The sequence below is a fragment of the Haliaeetus leucocephalus genome, unplaced genomic scaffold (genome assembly GCF_000737465.1).
Source record: "Haliaeetus leucocephalus isolate CR32 unplaced genomic scaffold, Haliaeetus_leucocephalus-4.0 Scaffold517, whole genome shotgun sequence".
NCBI lineage: Eukaryota > Metazoa > Chordata > Aves > Accipitriformes > Accipitridae > Haliaeetus > Haliaeetus leucocephalus.
Genome location: NW_010972953.1, coordinates 4,341,192 through 4,357,820, shown reverse-complemented (window position 1 = coordinate 4,357,820; position 16,629 = coordinate 4,341,192). Strand labels below are relative to the sequence as shown.

At 58.3% G+C, this 16,629-nt stretch overlaps 1 protein-coding gene across 1 annotated transcript in view; it reads right to left on the bottom strand.

The window, feature by feature from the left end:
- Positions 1 to 4,257: 4,257 nt before the first annotated feature.
- LIN28A (lin-28 homolog A (C. elegans)) overlaps positions 4,258 to 16,629 on the bottom strand; it is a 16,054-nt gene continuing 3,682 nt past the window's right edge. Inside the window, exons 2-4 of the mRNA XM_010576362.1 lie at positions 15,853 to 16,025; positions 5,693 to 5,877; positions 4,258 to 4,529 (exon numbers count right to left, since the gene is read on the bottom strand). Coding sequence (XP_010574664.1) covers positions 4,316 to 4,529; positions 5,693 to 5,877; positions 15,853 to 16,025 — 572 coding nt within the window. The 3' untranslated portion in view covers positions 4,258 to 4,315. The remainder of the gene's footprint in view (positions 4,530 to 5,692; positions 5,878 to 15,852; positions 16,026 to 16,629) is intronic.

Genomic DNA, 16,629 nt, shown 5'->3' with positions numbered 1-16,629 from the left:
GGTTCTAGAGGGGGGGTTACAGGCCGATGGTAGGGCAGAGGGGGTTGTGGGGGGGTTGTGGAGCGAGGGGGCCGTGCCAGAGTTGGGGTGGCCTAGTGCAGTTGGGGTGTTGGTGGGTGACTGCAAGCTGGCAGGGGCCGTGGGGATAGGTGGGGTACGGGGTGAGGCGGCTGCAGGATGGGAGCGAGGCCTAGGGTGGTTGATGGGGGGGCTGGAAGCTTGGTCAGGCTGGTTGTCAGATGCAAATTGAGGCAGCTGCGGGGGACCCCAGTTCCCAGCACTGTGTCGTCCCCCCCATTTTGGGGTACCCCAGTTCCCAGTACTGCTTCCTCCCTCCCCACCATTTTGGGTCTGGGCTTCTCAACCCCAGGAGAGGGAAAATAAAAAAGTAACCACACAGAGAACATCACCAGCAGCCATTGCCCATGGTCTTTATTTTTTTTTTTTTCCAGAAAAGAAAAAAAACAACATTTTACATAGTTGGTACAAAAACAACTTAAAAAAAAAAAAAAAAAAAAAAAAAAAGAAAGGAGGGGGGAAATCCTGCAGCAACAGGACCTGGGGATCTCGCTGCAAGGACTCCAGCAGGAAATCTCTTTGGAAAGCGTGGCTCAGGGTAACCCCTGAGCCACACACAGCCACCCCGGTTATTCCCTTCCTCCTACCCACTTCATAAAAATTCAAGAGTTTGACACAAACAAGCTTTGGTTGCTAGCAGTAAACATGGATTACATTCTTCCGTCTCCTCGTAGACAATCTTGTGACTCAAGGCTTTCGCACCAGGGGAGACACCCTCTCGCGAGGGACATCTTTTTCTCATACATTCAAACACTCCCGTGTTACAGCAGGACCCTGAGTATGCAGCCTCATCCGCCCGCGATTCACTGTCCCGTAATGCATAGTGCCCAGCGCCTGCAAGCCGAGCATGGGCAGGGTGGGTGATGATGCAGCAATTTAGTTAATTATTGTTAAGATATGGGAAGAACCACGATGGCAAATGCAACGAGAAGATGCGAATCAATCCCATCTTCTCCAACGTGGCTTCCCTTTACAGATAAAAATCCCTGTTTTCTTGGATCCCGGTACCACGCTGGCCCCGGGGGAGACCTGAGTGATTCTCTAAGCCATTTGCTATTTGCTTTAGCCTAGGACAGGCATGGTTACAGAGCTCATATCCCCACACAGAGTTGCAAGGCAGAGTATACAGAGAAGATCCTGTCTCCCTGGTCCATAACCTATTAGATGCTTTGGCTATTTTTTTTTTCCTTTTTTTTTTTTCCTCTTACTTTTGTAAACAATAATCAAGGAGAATACTGAGAGAAAATGGAAAGATTTACAGAGGTATTTACACACACTAGACATCTAGCAGAAAAATCACCAAACCATTAAACTGGGGGCAAAGGGGGAAAGGTCCTACATCATTCTTCAAGACAGATACAAGCATTAGGGGGGCAGCAGTTTCCCCGGCACAACCGAGGTGCCAGGGGAAGGCCAACAGCCCCCCTGCAAAGCGGCAGCGGGACCGAGGCCCAGGCTTAGATGCGCAGCCCAGTGCGCTCTATTGCATTTACCCCGTTCAGACAAAAGCCGTTTTCCTGAAGTAGTTTTGTATAGATCCCATTGCTAGTCGAGAACTAAAATGTCCTTCCCCCCACCCTCCCAAGAAGAGACCACCACCTCACCATAAAAACTACTGGAGCAGGGCAAGCAAGCAGCTGGGGAGCCGCTCGCCATGCCCCCCTGCCCGGTGCCTGTGTGACACAAGACAGAGCAAAGTCTCAGAGGGGTCGCCAGGCTCCAGCAGCCTCAGCAAGTCCCCCCAGTGATGCCCGTCGGCGAGGATGGAGTAGGTGCTCCCCATCTGTTCCAGCCCTGCTCTACATCTAATCCTATTGCTACCTAAAAAACAGCAGAAACCGTGCCCACCTCCTGACACGCCAGCACGGTGAGATGCCCTCCCTGGGAAGGCTCCAGCCAGCCCCTGGGCTGTAAAGTGGAGTGTTAATGCCCCAAAACCAGGGATCCAGAGTTTCCCCTGGCCATCGTGAGCCAGCATTTGGGGGGAAGCCGGGAAGGGAGGAGAAAGATGGAGCAGTTGCACCTCTCTGGTACTTGGGTCCACCTTGGCATGAGGTCCCTCGTCCCAGGAGGTCACGAGCCAGCCAGCCCTTTGCTCAAGGGCGAGCTAAAGCAGGGGATTGAGGAAAACCCTCAGTCTCCCAACAGACTCCCCAGCCGCTGTCAGCTCTTGCCATGTTCCCCTGAACAGACTGGGACCCCCATCCTGGCTTTCCAACCCCCAGCCACACGGCACCAGCCTGCTGGGAGCCTGTGCGACATCCCAGCCCGGGGGGCAATGGGAGGACTCGAGCACGGGGCGGACTGGAGTGTTCCCATTGGGACGGCGGGGAGGGGACGTGTGAGCGTAAACAGGAGAGAGAAATGGAGGACAGTCCTCAAAAGCCACTAGGCTGGGAGAAAATCTGGAGTTGGGGAGCCGACACAGGCTCTAGCAGCTGTTCCCTGCCCTGTGGCACTGCCTGGCTTCTCCATCCCCGCAGGGGGACTACACGGATCTACAGACCCAAATTCCTCCTCAGTCCAGTGGGGAAGGGAAAGAGACTATTAAAATACAGTTAAAAAGAAAACAAATCCCAAACATACAAAAAAACACAACTGAAAAGCTCAACAACACGTCAGTCCACCTAGCGAACGTCCAGTGAGGTAGATCTACACTTCCAATACAAACTTCATCACGTCTTTGTGCTGTTAGAAAAAACCCTCCTCTCTGTCCAGCACTGGGCTACAGAGGCATTTTATCCCTGAGATTGCTCGAATACCTGAGAATAAGTTGCAGGAATTATGTCCTTTCTCTCTCATTTTTTTTTCTTTTCTTAAAGATTAAAATATACAAAAATACAAAAACAGAATATTTATATTAAAAAAAAAAAACAAACCCAAAACAAAGACAACAAACAAACCCAAAGATACGTCATTCACGCACGTCCTAGTGCAGGTTTCACTTGGTGTTGGCTTCGGCACGGACGGGGGGGCTGCCCCAGGAGAAGGGCTGTCACCAGGGCCAATAAATAAAGGCAAGACTTGGGGGGGCCGGTGGGGAGGGAGGACAGCAGCCGCTAACAACCTGGGGCACCCTTTTCCTCTGCCCCTGGGGAGGCTCAGCCCAAGAGCCATCGGTTTCTGGAGCGTGGGATGGGCAGGAGGAGCAGAGGGGCGTTTTTGTCCTGCGTGGGTTTGATCCACAGCCCGTGGGAAGACCCAGGCAGTCTGGAGTCCGGATCAAGCCACGGCTGGATCTGTGTGAGTCCCGGGTGGGTTGTGTACACGGCCTCTGAGGGAAACGCTGCCAGCAACATCCCCGGGAGCCAGCTCTGCCCCGTGTCTGGTGCCCAAGGCTTAACGAAGAGTATTTCTGCTCCATGAAGCCCTCCCACTCCCCAGCTGTGTTTCAGAGGCAGGGTTCTCTTTAGAGGGGAAAAGCTGGCTGTATAAAACACCTTGTGCTCTCTGGGCTGGCACTTGGGAAGGCTTAGGGGAGAAAAAAACCCAAAAAATATTTTTCTTTTGACTTGATCTCCCCCAAGCCACAGCTCACAGCCCACAAGCAGGCAGCAAGCATTAGCCCAGCCCTAAGAGATGCCCTATTTCTTTCCAGACTGAGGCCAAATCTGGGATCTGCTGGTTTCAGCAATGGGGTGACCACAGAAAAACTGCAAATCCTCACAGCGACCTGCGAGAAAGAAGCCGCGAGGAGCAGAGGGACCCGTGGGACCGGCCCACGGGCATGTCCTCGGTGGTCTGCAGCCAGCCTTTCCCCCTTGGCCTCCCTCCCTGGGGCAGAGAAGATGGGGCAGGCGTAGGAGTGGGTCGCCCACAGCTCATCCAAGCTGTGCCGGAGCCTGTTTGAAGCTCAGGAGAACAAGGAGCCATGAGCTCCTCCCTGAGATGTTGCTTCTCTGCTCCTCCTCCCAGAGACACTACTGCCTGGCTTCATTTAGGAAAAGGATAAAGATGAATCAAATATGGTTGGGTTTTTTTTTTTAGCTGGAAGAGGTATGTTGGGTGCTGCCTTCCCCTAGTTTTAGAATGAGCCATCCCGATGAAAGCAGGGCTTTCCCTGGGCTGGGACCAGGAGGAAAAGGTCTCTGCAGGGACACCGGGTCCCCACCGTTAGCATTGCCGTCTTCCCTCCCCAGTCCTTCACCCTGCCCTCCCTCCTCCGAGCCCCCACGGCTGCCCGTTGCCTTGCCAAAGCCTTTTCATCCCGGTGGAAGCCCCTCCCCGCCACCCGCCATCATTCCCGGGTTTCGGGGAGGAGGGCTGAGCTGTGCATATCCTCCTCCTCTCGGAAGTAGGCAGGTTTTCCCTGGGAGCTGGGGGACTGCTGTGCTTTCGCAGGGCAGTTGGCGACCATGTGGCTGATGCTCTGGCAGAAGTGGCATTTCTTGGGCTGCGGCGGGAGCTTGCACTCTTTGGCATGGTGGTCCAGCCCGCCGCAGTTGTAGCATCTGCGGGGGGGGAGGAGAGAGATTCGAGGAGGAGAAATAAAATGAGGTGGGATGCTGCTGTGACCGGGCCTGGGACCCATCCAGCTTCGCAGGCAGAGCTGGGCTTAAAATGGCCTGGCTGCTGCGGGGGTGTGGGGTCAGCTCTTTGGGGGCGGATGGTGGCCCTGGGTTTGGTCCCCGCAGAGCCCCGGCTCCAGCACGGCCAGTTTGGACCTGGCTCAGTGGTGCTGCTGGTACCCAGGAGATGGCAGCAAACCCCTACACCGAAACCAAGCACTTGGGGACAAAAATCGGAGATGTCGGGGGGCTTCTACCCCTCTGGCTCCATCATGGTTCTGGGTCCTGTGTCTACAGTCCCTGCACCCAGGGTTACATGCTATGGACCGAAAGCCTGCGGCAGAGCAGGAACAGGCAATCGGACGACTGACAACCCCAGCTGGGAAGAACAGTTGCAGGGGCTGTGGCCATCGGTGTGGGGACAACCCCAAACGTGGCTTCTCTCACGGCTGTACCCTTGCAGCGCTCGTCCCTCGGGTGCTACCTTTGCACCAGAGCAGCATGGGCAGAGGGAGCTGCCTTGTGTCCATTTTAAATCCTGCATCTGTCCAGGATGGCCACAACGTTTTGCTTTTTCCTTTTCCTTCCCAATTCCTTTCCGACTAATTTTAAAACCCGCTTGTGAGAACAGCTGGGTGGGGCAGACAGCATCCGCTGGGAAAGCCGGGACAAGGCATCCCTGGGCAGCCCAGATGAAGAGGACGGGAGAGAAGAGGGGGGACGAAGGGCTGGCCAGAAACTCGCCCCGGGGGTCCCAGCCTCACCATGGGAGATGCTGCCAGGACGTCCGGCCATTTCCTTCCCACAAGGAAGGGTTTCTCTTCGAGAAAATTACCCCTGCCCAGTGCAGCTCCCTGAGACAAGGGGAGCGGCCGCCCAGGGTGTCCCTGACCTCTGCCCTCGCGCTGCTGGTTTGCTGCCCTTTCCCCACTAAGCTGCATCTGCCACTCATTAACCATCGAAGGAAGCCACTTTCCCAGAGGAAGGGTCGCTGCCCACCCCGCCGGATCCGAGCCTGTCCCCATGCTGTGGGCAGGGTGCCGGGCAGCTCCTGGTGCCCACTGAGCTCAAACCATACCCCGGATCAGGCCCCGGCCGCCCCTTACCGGTCTCCTTTAGATCTGCGTTTCTGGAGGCTCTTGCCTTTGGGTCTCCTCTCACTGCCAATGCAGAAGACGCCTCCTGGGCCGGTCACCCGGATGGACTCCAAACCTTTGGATGACTTCTTGAAGGTGAACTCGACAGCTTCGCCCTCCTTCAGGCTGCGGAAACCCTCCATGTGGAGCTTGCTCTGGGGGGGGTCATGGGGAAAGGAGAGAGGTCAGCACCAAGCCGGGGTGTCTGCTGGACACATGACGAGCAAACACCTCCCGAGGCACGAAAGCCCCCCCACGCCTGCCCCTTGTGAGAGGACGGACATCAGGGACCAAGCTCGATTAGGCACCTTCATCTCCCTAAAATCTCTGGAGCCCCATTTGATTACGCAGAGCCTTCAGTGACCTGAGGCACCTGGCAGCATGGGCTCACTGATTTGGTAAGCAAGGGCTGGCAGAGCCAGCTCTGACCCAAATTTCAGCAGTGTTTGCCGCAAAACGCTGGCTCTCAGTGCTGCATAACAGCTCCCTTCTCCCACCCAGCCCCACACTGGGCAGTGAGAGCTACCCCTGCACCTCCTGATACACTGGGCTGGGGATGCTGGTGGGGAAATCCAAAACATCATTATAAAAAGACAAAAGGATCTCGAGGCTTCGCACAGGCACGTGCAACCCTGCTTGTGGCAGGACCTGCAGTAAGGCCAGGAGGCTGGAAGATGGAACTGCCAGCCCAGGGTCCCAGCCAGCTCCCTCACGGCAGGTCACCTTGGTTCAAGCCCTTTAGTTGCCTCCAGTAATTAATTAAGCAGCCATTTGGCCCTGGATCATCACTGCCAGGAGAATCTCCCATCTCTCCCAGGATCACCACATCAGTCATCACTGTGCAATCAAACTTGGGAGTTCAGAAAGACCGAGGCTGGCAAGGGGGGTTGTGAGATGACAGAAAAATCTACTCCACTTTCATGAGCTCTGTTCATTTTAGCAGAACAAATTCGTAAGGAGCTGAGCCGGGTGGTGCAGCTGACATCTCTTGTCCCCCTGTGCCAGCAAGCGCTGCCACGAGCATCGCTGCCTGCTGCGCCAGAGGACCACTGCATCCCGGGCAGCGATTCGAGCAGGGCTTTCGCTCAACTTCGTTAGCGGAGCTCAAACAAGCATGAGCAAATAGTTAAGGGGGATTTGCTGGCAGAGGGAGGAGCAGCTCCAGCAGGCTGGGGATTCCCGGCTCGGCGCCAACGCCTGCACGACTGCAGCAGGACCCTGCATTTATGAATGGAGCATCTCCCCCATTCATGGCCCGGCGAGTTCCCGTCACGTGGGCCACGGCCGCCCATTATTCCCGCACCGAGCCTCCGCGTGTGTGCTGTCCAGGGACAGGCAAGCATGGTTGGTTCTCCTCTTCCACCCCAAATCTTGCCAGGACTCACGTGGAAGCAACACTCCACATAAAAGCAGAGAGGGAGGAAATGGAGTTGGATTTTAGGAGTGAATTATTTTCAGCAGGGTCTTGCAGGACGTGCATGTGTCCATGGGCACACAAGGGAAGTGGGAATGCAGCAGAACTCGAGGAACAACCCTTGAGGCCCCTTTTTCTGCTGCTTTTCCCCCCTTTCTGTGTCTCAGGGCCCAGCTCCGCGTGGAACAGACCCCATGTGCCCAGCCAAGTCACCCACATCCACCTGGTCCACTTGCCTGCTGGGATGGGGTCCAGGGTGGGCCAGATGGGATCACCAGAAACTTTTACTCTCTGACCTGCTCCTGCTCCCAAAAGGGAGAGCCAAACCATGAGCTACAAGGTCCCCAATGACAACAAGGCTGTGACAGGGTCTCACAGCCACCTCTGCCCATCCGGGGCTGGTCTGGGCAGCCCCATCACCACCCTCCACTGGCAAACACCCTGTTGTGCCCAGCACAATGGACAAACACTGCTGCCCAACCCCAACTCGGCTTTTCCGCAGTGCTGAGCATCACCAGGAGGATGCCAAGCAGGAGCTCTGGGTCCGGGATGCTGAGCATCACCCACACAGGAGCTCTGTGTCCAAAGCAGCTACCAGCACAACACAGGAGGTGCCTGGCTCAGCTTCGGCACCTTGGGGTCAGCCACCAACCCTGCCCCATCCCTAACGTGCCACCCCACTGGCCCCCCTCCAGCCCCGCCATGCAAGACGGTTTGGGTGACGGGGGCTGCCATGGATGGCAAATTTGCCCGGCTCCAGCAGCAGCCACGGCGTTTTGGGGGCGAGCATCACTCCATGGCACAGGAGGCAGCTCCGGAGGCTGGGGGACAGAGATCCTTATCGGGGTGTTTACAGCCCCAGCCAGTCCAGCTGTGTTTACACTGCGGAGATGAAAACTCCCAGGCGCTCGGCCTCAAGCCTCAGGACAAAGCTGAGCCGTGGCAGGGGGGACCCCCGCACCCCCAGCACAGCCCACGCCTTGGACACTATCACCCGTGGGCAGCCAAACTGCTACACCCCCAGGGGTCCAGCTCCTTCCCCCCCCCCCCCCCCCCCGAGCCATCAGTTACTCCCATTTCGAGGAAGAGGAGGGCTAGGGCAGAAGCTGCCGCAACATGACGGGGGAAGCGATTTATTTTCCAGGAGCGGGTGAGGATGACAACCGCCTCTCCGGCCCCCCGGCCCCCTCCACCAAAAGGCCAAAAGAAACGCCCTCTCCCCGGGGAAGGAGGGGGGGGCAGCGGCTGGGGCACCCCAGCTCTTCCCACCCCCCCTCCCCGCAGCCTTTTGATGTGAGCTGCAGAGTGGCTGGTGGTCCCTGCGCATCCCCCCTGCCCCCTTCCCAAAACACACACATTGCTGGCATTCCTCTGTTATCAGATAGGTAATCAAACTGCAGCCCATTGAATTAGCTGCATACCTCCTGCATCTGAAAGGAAGGGGCCCAGAGCCCCTGTCCCACACCACACACAAAGCCGGAGCCTTCCCAGGCCTCCCCCCCCCCCCCCCAAAAATAAAGAGAGGAAAGGGGGGGATTGGAGCAAGCCAGGGATGCTGGGGATGAGGGGGAGCGCAGGGGAGGGCCAGGGCCGGGAGCCACCGGCCAGTGAGAACAAAGGGCCGGCGGCGGCCGCGCTCCCGCTGCCCAAATTCCAGGAGTTCCAGGCCACGGCGGGGGGAGGAAGGGTGGCCAGCATGGCCGAGGCCCCTCTGACCCCCTGCAGCCCCTCTGCACATCAGCCCTGCGCCCAGCTCGCCGGCCGTGGGAGAACCGGGTCGCGCCTGGTGGGTGCTGGGATTTGGGGTCTGGGTCCCGTGGCGGAGCTGAGGGGTTAGTCTTGGGGGGGATGGTTTTGGTACAGGGGAGTGTAGGGTGAATCTGGGCTCTGTCTGGTCTTGGGGTCACAAAGCATTGCCATCATAATAAAAATGTTTTAAAGCATATACTAGCGCAAGGATTTCACTTGTCATCATTAGGGTCCAGAGTTAACCAGTGGGACAAGGAACAGAAGCAGAGCTGGTGCAGTTTCACCCAGCTATTTGCAGCCCCCCCAGGCACCCCCTCACCAGGCATCACAGCAGGCACCTCTCCGCTTTTCCCCCCATCCCACACGCCGGCAGCTCCGCAATTATTTACGGCAGACAAAGACGCAGCAGTGAGTGCTGCCCACCACCCCCACGGCGGTGGGTGTCCCCCACCCTCACCCCTTCCCCACCTACACATGGGTGCCTTCATCCCTCCTCTTCCTCCCACCCAGCAAATCCCTCATCATGGATCCCAGCTAGACCTGCTTCCCCTCCCAGAGGGGTGACACCGTGGAGCACCCCAAATCCAGCCACTGCTCCCCAAACTGCCAGGCTCCAGTCCACCCCCACCCCCCCAAGCTCTGGAGGGGCTTGGCCAGCCCAGGGGCACCATTGTCCCCGCGGCCTCCCCAGCGTGACACAAGGGGACGTTTATTCCCAGCCAGCCCTGGCCACTCAATCAAACCATCTTTGTGTCCAGAGGGGCCTGGGGCGGAGCGGCCGCTGCACCTCGCCTCTTAGGAGCGCGGGAGCGTTGCAGCCATTTAAACTCAAATCCCTTGGAAAACAAGCTGGGTTGGGACGCTGGGTCGCAACCGGCTGTGGAAACACGAGTGGTGGTGCTGAGCTGTGCCAGGGGTATGGCCGGGCCATGCCCAGAGTATTTCGGGCAGCCCGACCTCACCACAGTCAGTGCCCGTGCCTCAGTTTCCCCAACTCTGCAGAGGGGAAGTGGTCCACAGGAGCCAGGAAAGATGGACACCCCCTCCCCGGCAGGTCCTGTTGGTGGGCACAGGGATTGCTGAGCCCCCAGGGGGGTCTGTGCCCCCATCACTGCACCCCACTTTCACCAGCAGGCTGGGAGTACCCCGTCCGCAGTGCCCTCTGCTCAGCCAGCACCCACAGCTGTGCCCAGGGCATCCCGGCCACCTTTGCCCCCCACGACCCCCAAGGACCCATCCCAGGGGAGCAACACATCCCCGGGGGAGCAGCCACAGCCCTCAGCGACCCCTGGCCCCCAGGGGGGAGCTCAGGCTTGGCACAGCCAGTGCAGAGCAGCCCCTTCCTCGGCTCCTGCGCCAGGACTAAGCCGGTGTGCAGGGGCTGACGCTCGCCCAGTTTTTTGGGGCACAGCTCCGATTGCCACTGGCTGATGCCATCGCAATCCCGTTGGGATGCGGCAGCCTCAGCCCAGCTCCGAGCCCAGTTCTGGCAAAGCAGGTCTCCCCTTGGCCGGGTGCTGCCCGACAGCAAACAGCCCCCAAAGCAGATTTTGGCAGGATCGGGCTCTGCCGACACGGAGCAGTAACCCAAGCTCCTGCGCCGCAGCAGAAGCGGCTCAGCTTCCCACCGCCGGCCACGAGGCCAGCAGGGAAACGTCCCTTTGCCTTCACAGCCCGTGCCTGGATCCATCCCTGAGCAAAACCCTTCCTTCTCCCCAAATGACACAGCGAATCTTTTCCCGGTGCCGGCAGTTCAAGCGCCGGGGACTGCGCTGCTGCTGTTTTCGGGCTCGTGTGCGTACGGCTCAGAGCAGAAATCGCTCCGTGGTCCCTTCCTGCGGCTCAACCTCCGTGCAAGCGGCCGGCGGATGCTGCTCAGGAAAGAGGGTCCTGCCTCAGCTCTGGGGGCTTGGTGCAGAATAAAGAGGGTGATGCCTGTGGGAGCCCATCGGGGAGAGCACAGGGGATTTAACAAAACATTTCCAGGGCTTTCCAGTGTCTCCCTACTGTCATCTGGAGCAATGTCCCCAAGGATTTTTTCCCAATTCGAGTAAAACCAAAACAAAACCACTTTCCTGCCAAAGTAACTACACTTGCTCTTAATTTTCCACCATAAGCCAGCAAAATTAAACACTAGATACTAATGCTGGGGAAAAAAAAAGCATCCACCATAGAGCTTAATCGATCAGCTACCTGCCCTAAATCCACACTTTCAGTTCCTTCAGTTGTATTTTCCCCACACCCTGAGTGTGCCAAACCCTCCCGCGCTTCCCAGGGGGGCAGCTAATTGGGATCAGTGGCTGCATATTAATTTCATACTCCCATATTAAAGCAGGGGCATGGCTGGCAGCGGCCGTGCACCTTCCGTCGGTGATTTCAGCTTCATCCCATTTCTTCTTAGGAGCAAGTAAATAGGGAAAAGGAAATGCCGGAGCTGGGGGTGGCAGGGACAGGGGCTTGCTAAGCCAGTGGCTCCATCCCAGCCCTCCCCAGCTTTAACAGGAGCAATGCCATTCATTTGGGCCGTTTTATCTGGGAGACCATTTAAGGGTGTTTTCTCTCCCTGCCCCTCACCCTGGGGCTGAGAGGGGGAGCTGGGGGAAGGGATGTGCCTGCAGCCATCAGTTAATCTTTAGACAGACAGGAGGCTTTTTTTGTGTCTTTTTTTTTGTCTTGAGGGAGTTTCAGGGGTGGAATAAAGCCGCTCTCTTTCACTATTTGCCATCAGGACGTCGGGCACAAGCGATGCAAGACAATTTTATTCCAGCAGTTATTTAAAAAAAAAACAACAGAGAAATTGCTCCTATCCCTCTCCCCCGGAAAGCAGGGACACCGACCCGCATTTCTACCCCAAGGGATCCCTTCCCCAGGGACACGTGTAACCCTGGTGCTCCCGGGCCCTGCAGCCACCCACGCTGGCACCCCGGGGTGCCCACCCAGCACTGCGGGGTGACCCTGGTCCCAGAGAGCAAACGCAGGAGCAATGCACATGAGAAAGCAGAAAAAGCAAGATAGTAAACGTGTCCCACGCCTCTATGAGCATCACAGGTCCAGCACACCGACTAAATCAAACTGCTGCTCTGAGTGCGGGTTCCCCCTTCCCCTCGCTGCCACCCCAGCTCTGCACAAACCAAATTCCCCCGGCTGGATCCAGCCCTGCATCCCAGCCCAGAGGAAAGGCAGCAGGGGACCCTGCGGGAAGGCTGGACCCTGTTCCTTGATGGAGAATTCCTCCCTTGTGCCTTTGCTCTCCTGCATGGTCAGGGATGGAGCTGCCTCCAAACATGGGCCTTTTTTTTTTTTTAAGGACCTCATGTCACGCTCGCGTCTTGGCTGCCTCCATCCCTGGCTGCGCGCAGAGGGACGGCATGAGCGCAGGTGGGCGACAGCCCAGGTCAGCTCAGCCGAAACCCACAGCCGAATGGCAGCCATCGTCCCCCTCCACCCCATCCCCTACCTGGCCGAGCGGGGATGGAGCCCCTCCACCAACCCTGACCCCCATGAAGCTCCCAGGGACGGCAGCACCCAGGGGACCGTGGGGGGACTGAAGCCTCCCCCGTGTTGACATGTGCCCAGCTGGCCCCACGCTGCCCTGGGCATTGGGGCAGGACAGGAGTGCCACATCCCAGCCCCCACGGGTCTGACCATGGGCACAGCCTTATGTCCCTGCAAGGACACTTGGGACCGTCTCATCGAGATTCCACCAAACACCCTGCAGCCACAGCAGCCGCAGAGTCCCAGCGGTGCCCAGCAGCTCTCCTTGCCAAAATCACGAGAAGGAACCAAAAAAAAACCCCAAACCCACAACTAACATTGCCTTTATCAAGGATTTAGACCTGATGGCTTGGAGAAACACTTGGAGTCACAGAGCTGAGCTGTATGGAGCAGCGGTTCCCAGGGTCTGGGCAGCCCCTTCCCCTCCGCTCTCAGCTGGAGGTAGCGGGGCCAGGTTTGGGGATGGGCTGCAAACCCCAATTTTATTTGTTGGGCTGTGCTCACTCCTGCTCTGGCCAACAGCACTGAGCCTTGGGGCCACGGGGTGCCCAAATTTTATCCTCTCCCTTTCCCAGGTTGCCTTCCGCAGCAGCCCCACACTCCTGTAAGCGATGCCCAGAGCCACGGTGTGAGCCCGGGAGCCACATCCCCAGGGGACCAACCACAGTTTTGGGGTCTTCACCAGCACCAGCCTGATTTCTGCCACCTCAAGACCCCCCACCCCTTCACGGGTGCTGCTCTTCGCCTCCCCGGGGATGACCTGCTCCACTGCTCCCTGCTTCATCCCCCTGTCTCCTCACAGCCCCCAAATGAATCCATCTCCAGTGTCCAGCGGAGGCATTTGAACCCAAATGCCTCATTTTTAGCTCACAATGCGAGGGAAAGGCAGCCCCGAGGAGCCCTGTTAGTCTCCTGTCCTGCCGAGATTTTAATCTCTTTGTGATCAGATAAAGGGAGAGGGAGATGGAGACGCGCTCCCTGCAGAGAAGGGCCATTCAGACCTGGTTCCTGTAATAAAGTGATTTAATAGATCTAAAGAGGCCAATTCCCTTCTTTCTCCCACAATTACTTCCTGTGGGTCATCATTCACGTATGTAAATGAAGAGGGGAAGGAGCAGGTTATGGGGGGCTCTGGGGTGTTAAACCCCAATGGCTGGTTTGGGGCACTGTGTGTGGCACAGGCAGCAGGTGCTGGGCACAGCACCCTGAGTCCAGCACCCTGAGCCCTCTGTATTGTCCACCCCCTCCCTGAGCCAGTGCTGGCTTTTGCCCTCCCAGGCCTGACTCCGTCCCCAGGGAGCGGAGCTTGGCACCAGCTCTATGGAAGTGCCTGGATGCTAGGATGGGGAGAGCATCAGTAGAAGGGCCCGTTTCCCCATGAGCCATCCAAAAGCAGCAAGGCCAGGGTGGGAGCATGAGTTTGGTCCCTCTCCAAGGAGGAGCTGGGGCTGGGATTCTCCAGGGTGGGAAAGCCGCCAGCATCAGCCCCGGCTGTTCCGCTGCAGGCGAGCAGCGACTTTGTGCCACCAGCAAGCAGGGCAGGAGATGAAGCCTGACCTGGAGGAGAAAGACTCGACATCAGCCCAAAGCTGCCCTGCTTCTGGTGGTACAAAGCCCCACGCTGGGAGCACCCTGCTGTTCGCTGCGGCAGGAGAATGACACACACACGCTACCCCTCTGCTACCCAAAATAACCCGATTTTACCCAGCATTCACCGTATTTCCCAAACACGGCAAACGCTGCACATGGGACCCCATGGCTTCCCCGGCCCCGGAAAACAGAGGACACCAGGAGGCTGCACCTTTCCCTGGGCGGTGGGATGCTCCCAGCAGAGACACCCCGGCTAATTCTCTTTTCCTGCAGGAATGTGAGCAAGAGCAATCAGGAAACCAGACCGTCTGGGGGCAATAAACCTACCCAGGAGAAGGGAGGGAGGGCCGGAGGCTTCCCCCCACGGGCCCTGGGTCCCGCTGTGCTACATTGAGATGCAAAGACCCATTTGGTCTCTCGGGAGCACCAGGATCTCAGTTCTTCCCTTGCTGATTTGGAGCTCTCATCTCCAAATCCAGCTGTGTGTCTGGCCCGGGACAGCAGCTTCTACCAAGGCGCTTTCACCACGCCACAACAGAAGAAGGGATTTGCTTCTCCCCAGTCATCATTCACTTGCCAAATCGCTGTAGCCCAGCCCAGAGCAGCCACTGCCTCGTGGGCAGGGGGTGAGAGTCCCCCGGGATCCTCCAGTCCCAGGAGCCCTGCACAGCCCAGGGGCTCAGTCCTGCACCCCCAGCCTGTCAGCAGATGGTGGGAAGGACCCCAATTTGGGGGGATTTGGGCCCATGGAGAGCAGCAGTCACTGAAGCTGCCTGGTCCAGGGGCTCCCCAGAGCCAGCACCATCACGCTGCCTTGGGCTAAATCCTGCGTGGCTGCTCCCAACCGTATCCACAAAACCACTCGTGTTTGCTTCAGAGACGCCCGTACCCCCTTCACTCATGCTTCCTCTGCTCCCCAGCCCCGATGGCAGCTGCTTTCCCAGGGCGAGGGAGCACGGGCCACACTCATCACACAGACCCCTTTCCACACAAGCCGGCGCTGAGCCCCACATCTCCCTCCCAGTGCTGGCCCCAATTTGAGCATCATCTCCAAACCCATTCCCCCAGCCCCTAAATGGGGTCCCCTGGCAGATCCTCCACCACCGACTTGGGGGTGCTTCAAGCAGCCTCAACCCCGAATCCACAACTTCCCTTGGTGCAGGATCACTGACACGCGTGAGGCTTCCCCACTCAGCGAGGTGCGTGCGGGTCAAATCTGGACACGAGACTGACACTATCCTACAGGATCCATAGGGGCACGTACGAGACCCCGCACGCCTTTGTGCCAGCCGCAGCCGAAACAAGGGGCCTGGGAAGAGATTCCCCCCCCTCCCCAGCCCCAGGGATGAGCCACAGCTGGGGAAAGCCCAATCCTGCATCCCTGCCTGGTTCAGGGCTCCCAGGACCACTGTCCCCGGGGGAAAACCAGCTCTTCCCCGGGTCCCTCCACGGGGTGAGCAGCATCCCCATTCCGGCACGTCCTGCTCAGCCCCGAGGGCACCTGCTCCCCTGGATCCGGCCCCGAGGGGCTCCCCAGGGAACCATGATGGGAAAATAAAATCGCTCGGGGATCAGCTTACAGGGTCGGTCCCCGGAGAGGAGCCCCGGGCTGCGGCTGTGCCTGCCCTTCGCCACCCGCCTCGCTCGGGGGAAACGAGCCCGGAGGGGGGGGACCCTCGGTTTTCCCGGGATACCGACCTGGGATGGGATGGGGGGAAGCCATAACCTCGCGTGGGATGGGATGGGGGGAAGCCATAACCTCGCGTGGAGGCGGCGTGGGAGTCCCCATCCCTCCTCGCATCCTCCCGGGGGGATGTGGAGGGGTGTCAGGGGCTGCACCCCCTTCCCTCCCCAGGACCCAACGCAGGATCCGACCCCATACCTGGTGTACGAAGACATCGACGGGCGAGTCGAGGGTCGCGCCGCCCTTGGCGGTCATGGAGAGGAAGCCGAAGCCCATGCGGACATTGAACCACTTACAGATGCCGGAGCCGTGCAAAGGCTCGTTCTCCGCCTTGGGAGAGTCTCCGGCCGGTTCCTCGCCCGGCTTTGCACCTGGGGAAGAAACCCACCGAGCCGCTGAGCCGAGGGGCTGGGGGAACCGAGGGTGTGTCCCCCCCCAGCCCCCCGGCCCAGCCACCCCGCACCAAGCTGGGCAGCCCGTAGCAGGAGCCCCAAATTCTGCTCGGGTTCCCCAGGCTGGAAAAGGCAAAAAAACCCCAACCCCAACCCCCAAAAAACTCCTCTAAAACCCAAACAGAGCGGTTAGCTCTGCCTCCACGTGTGCGTGGGGATCACCCCAGGAGCGGGGGGGAGTGGAGGGAAATGAAGGCAGCTCCTGCCGGCACGACCCGGGCGATGCGTGGGGTGGGGGCCCTAAATCCGTTCTCCCCTCAAAAACACTAAAAACGGAAAAAAAAAAAAAGCGCCCCAAATCCCAAATGCAAAAAACGAACTAAAAAGCCAATAATTAAAAATAAAAAAAACCAACCCAAACGTAAAAAAACACAAAAAAAGGAAAAAACTCCCCCAAAATACCAACCCGAAATCCCCCTGCCCCGAGCAAGCCACGCTGCAGAAAGTCTGCACGGGGGGATTCTCCCCCTCCCCGGTCCCAAACAACCCCAAGCAACCACCACCGACCCCAAACCTCTGGGCT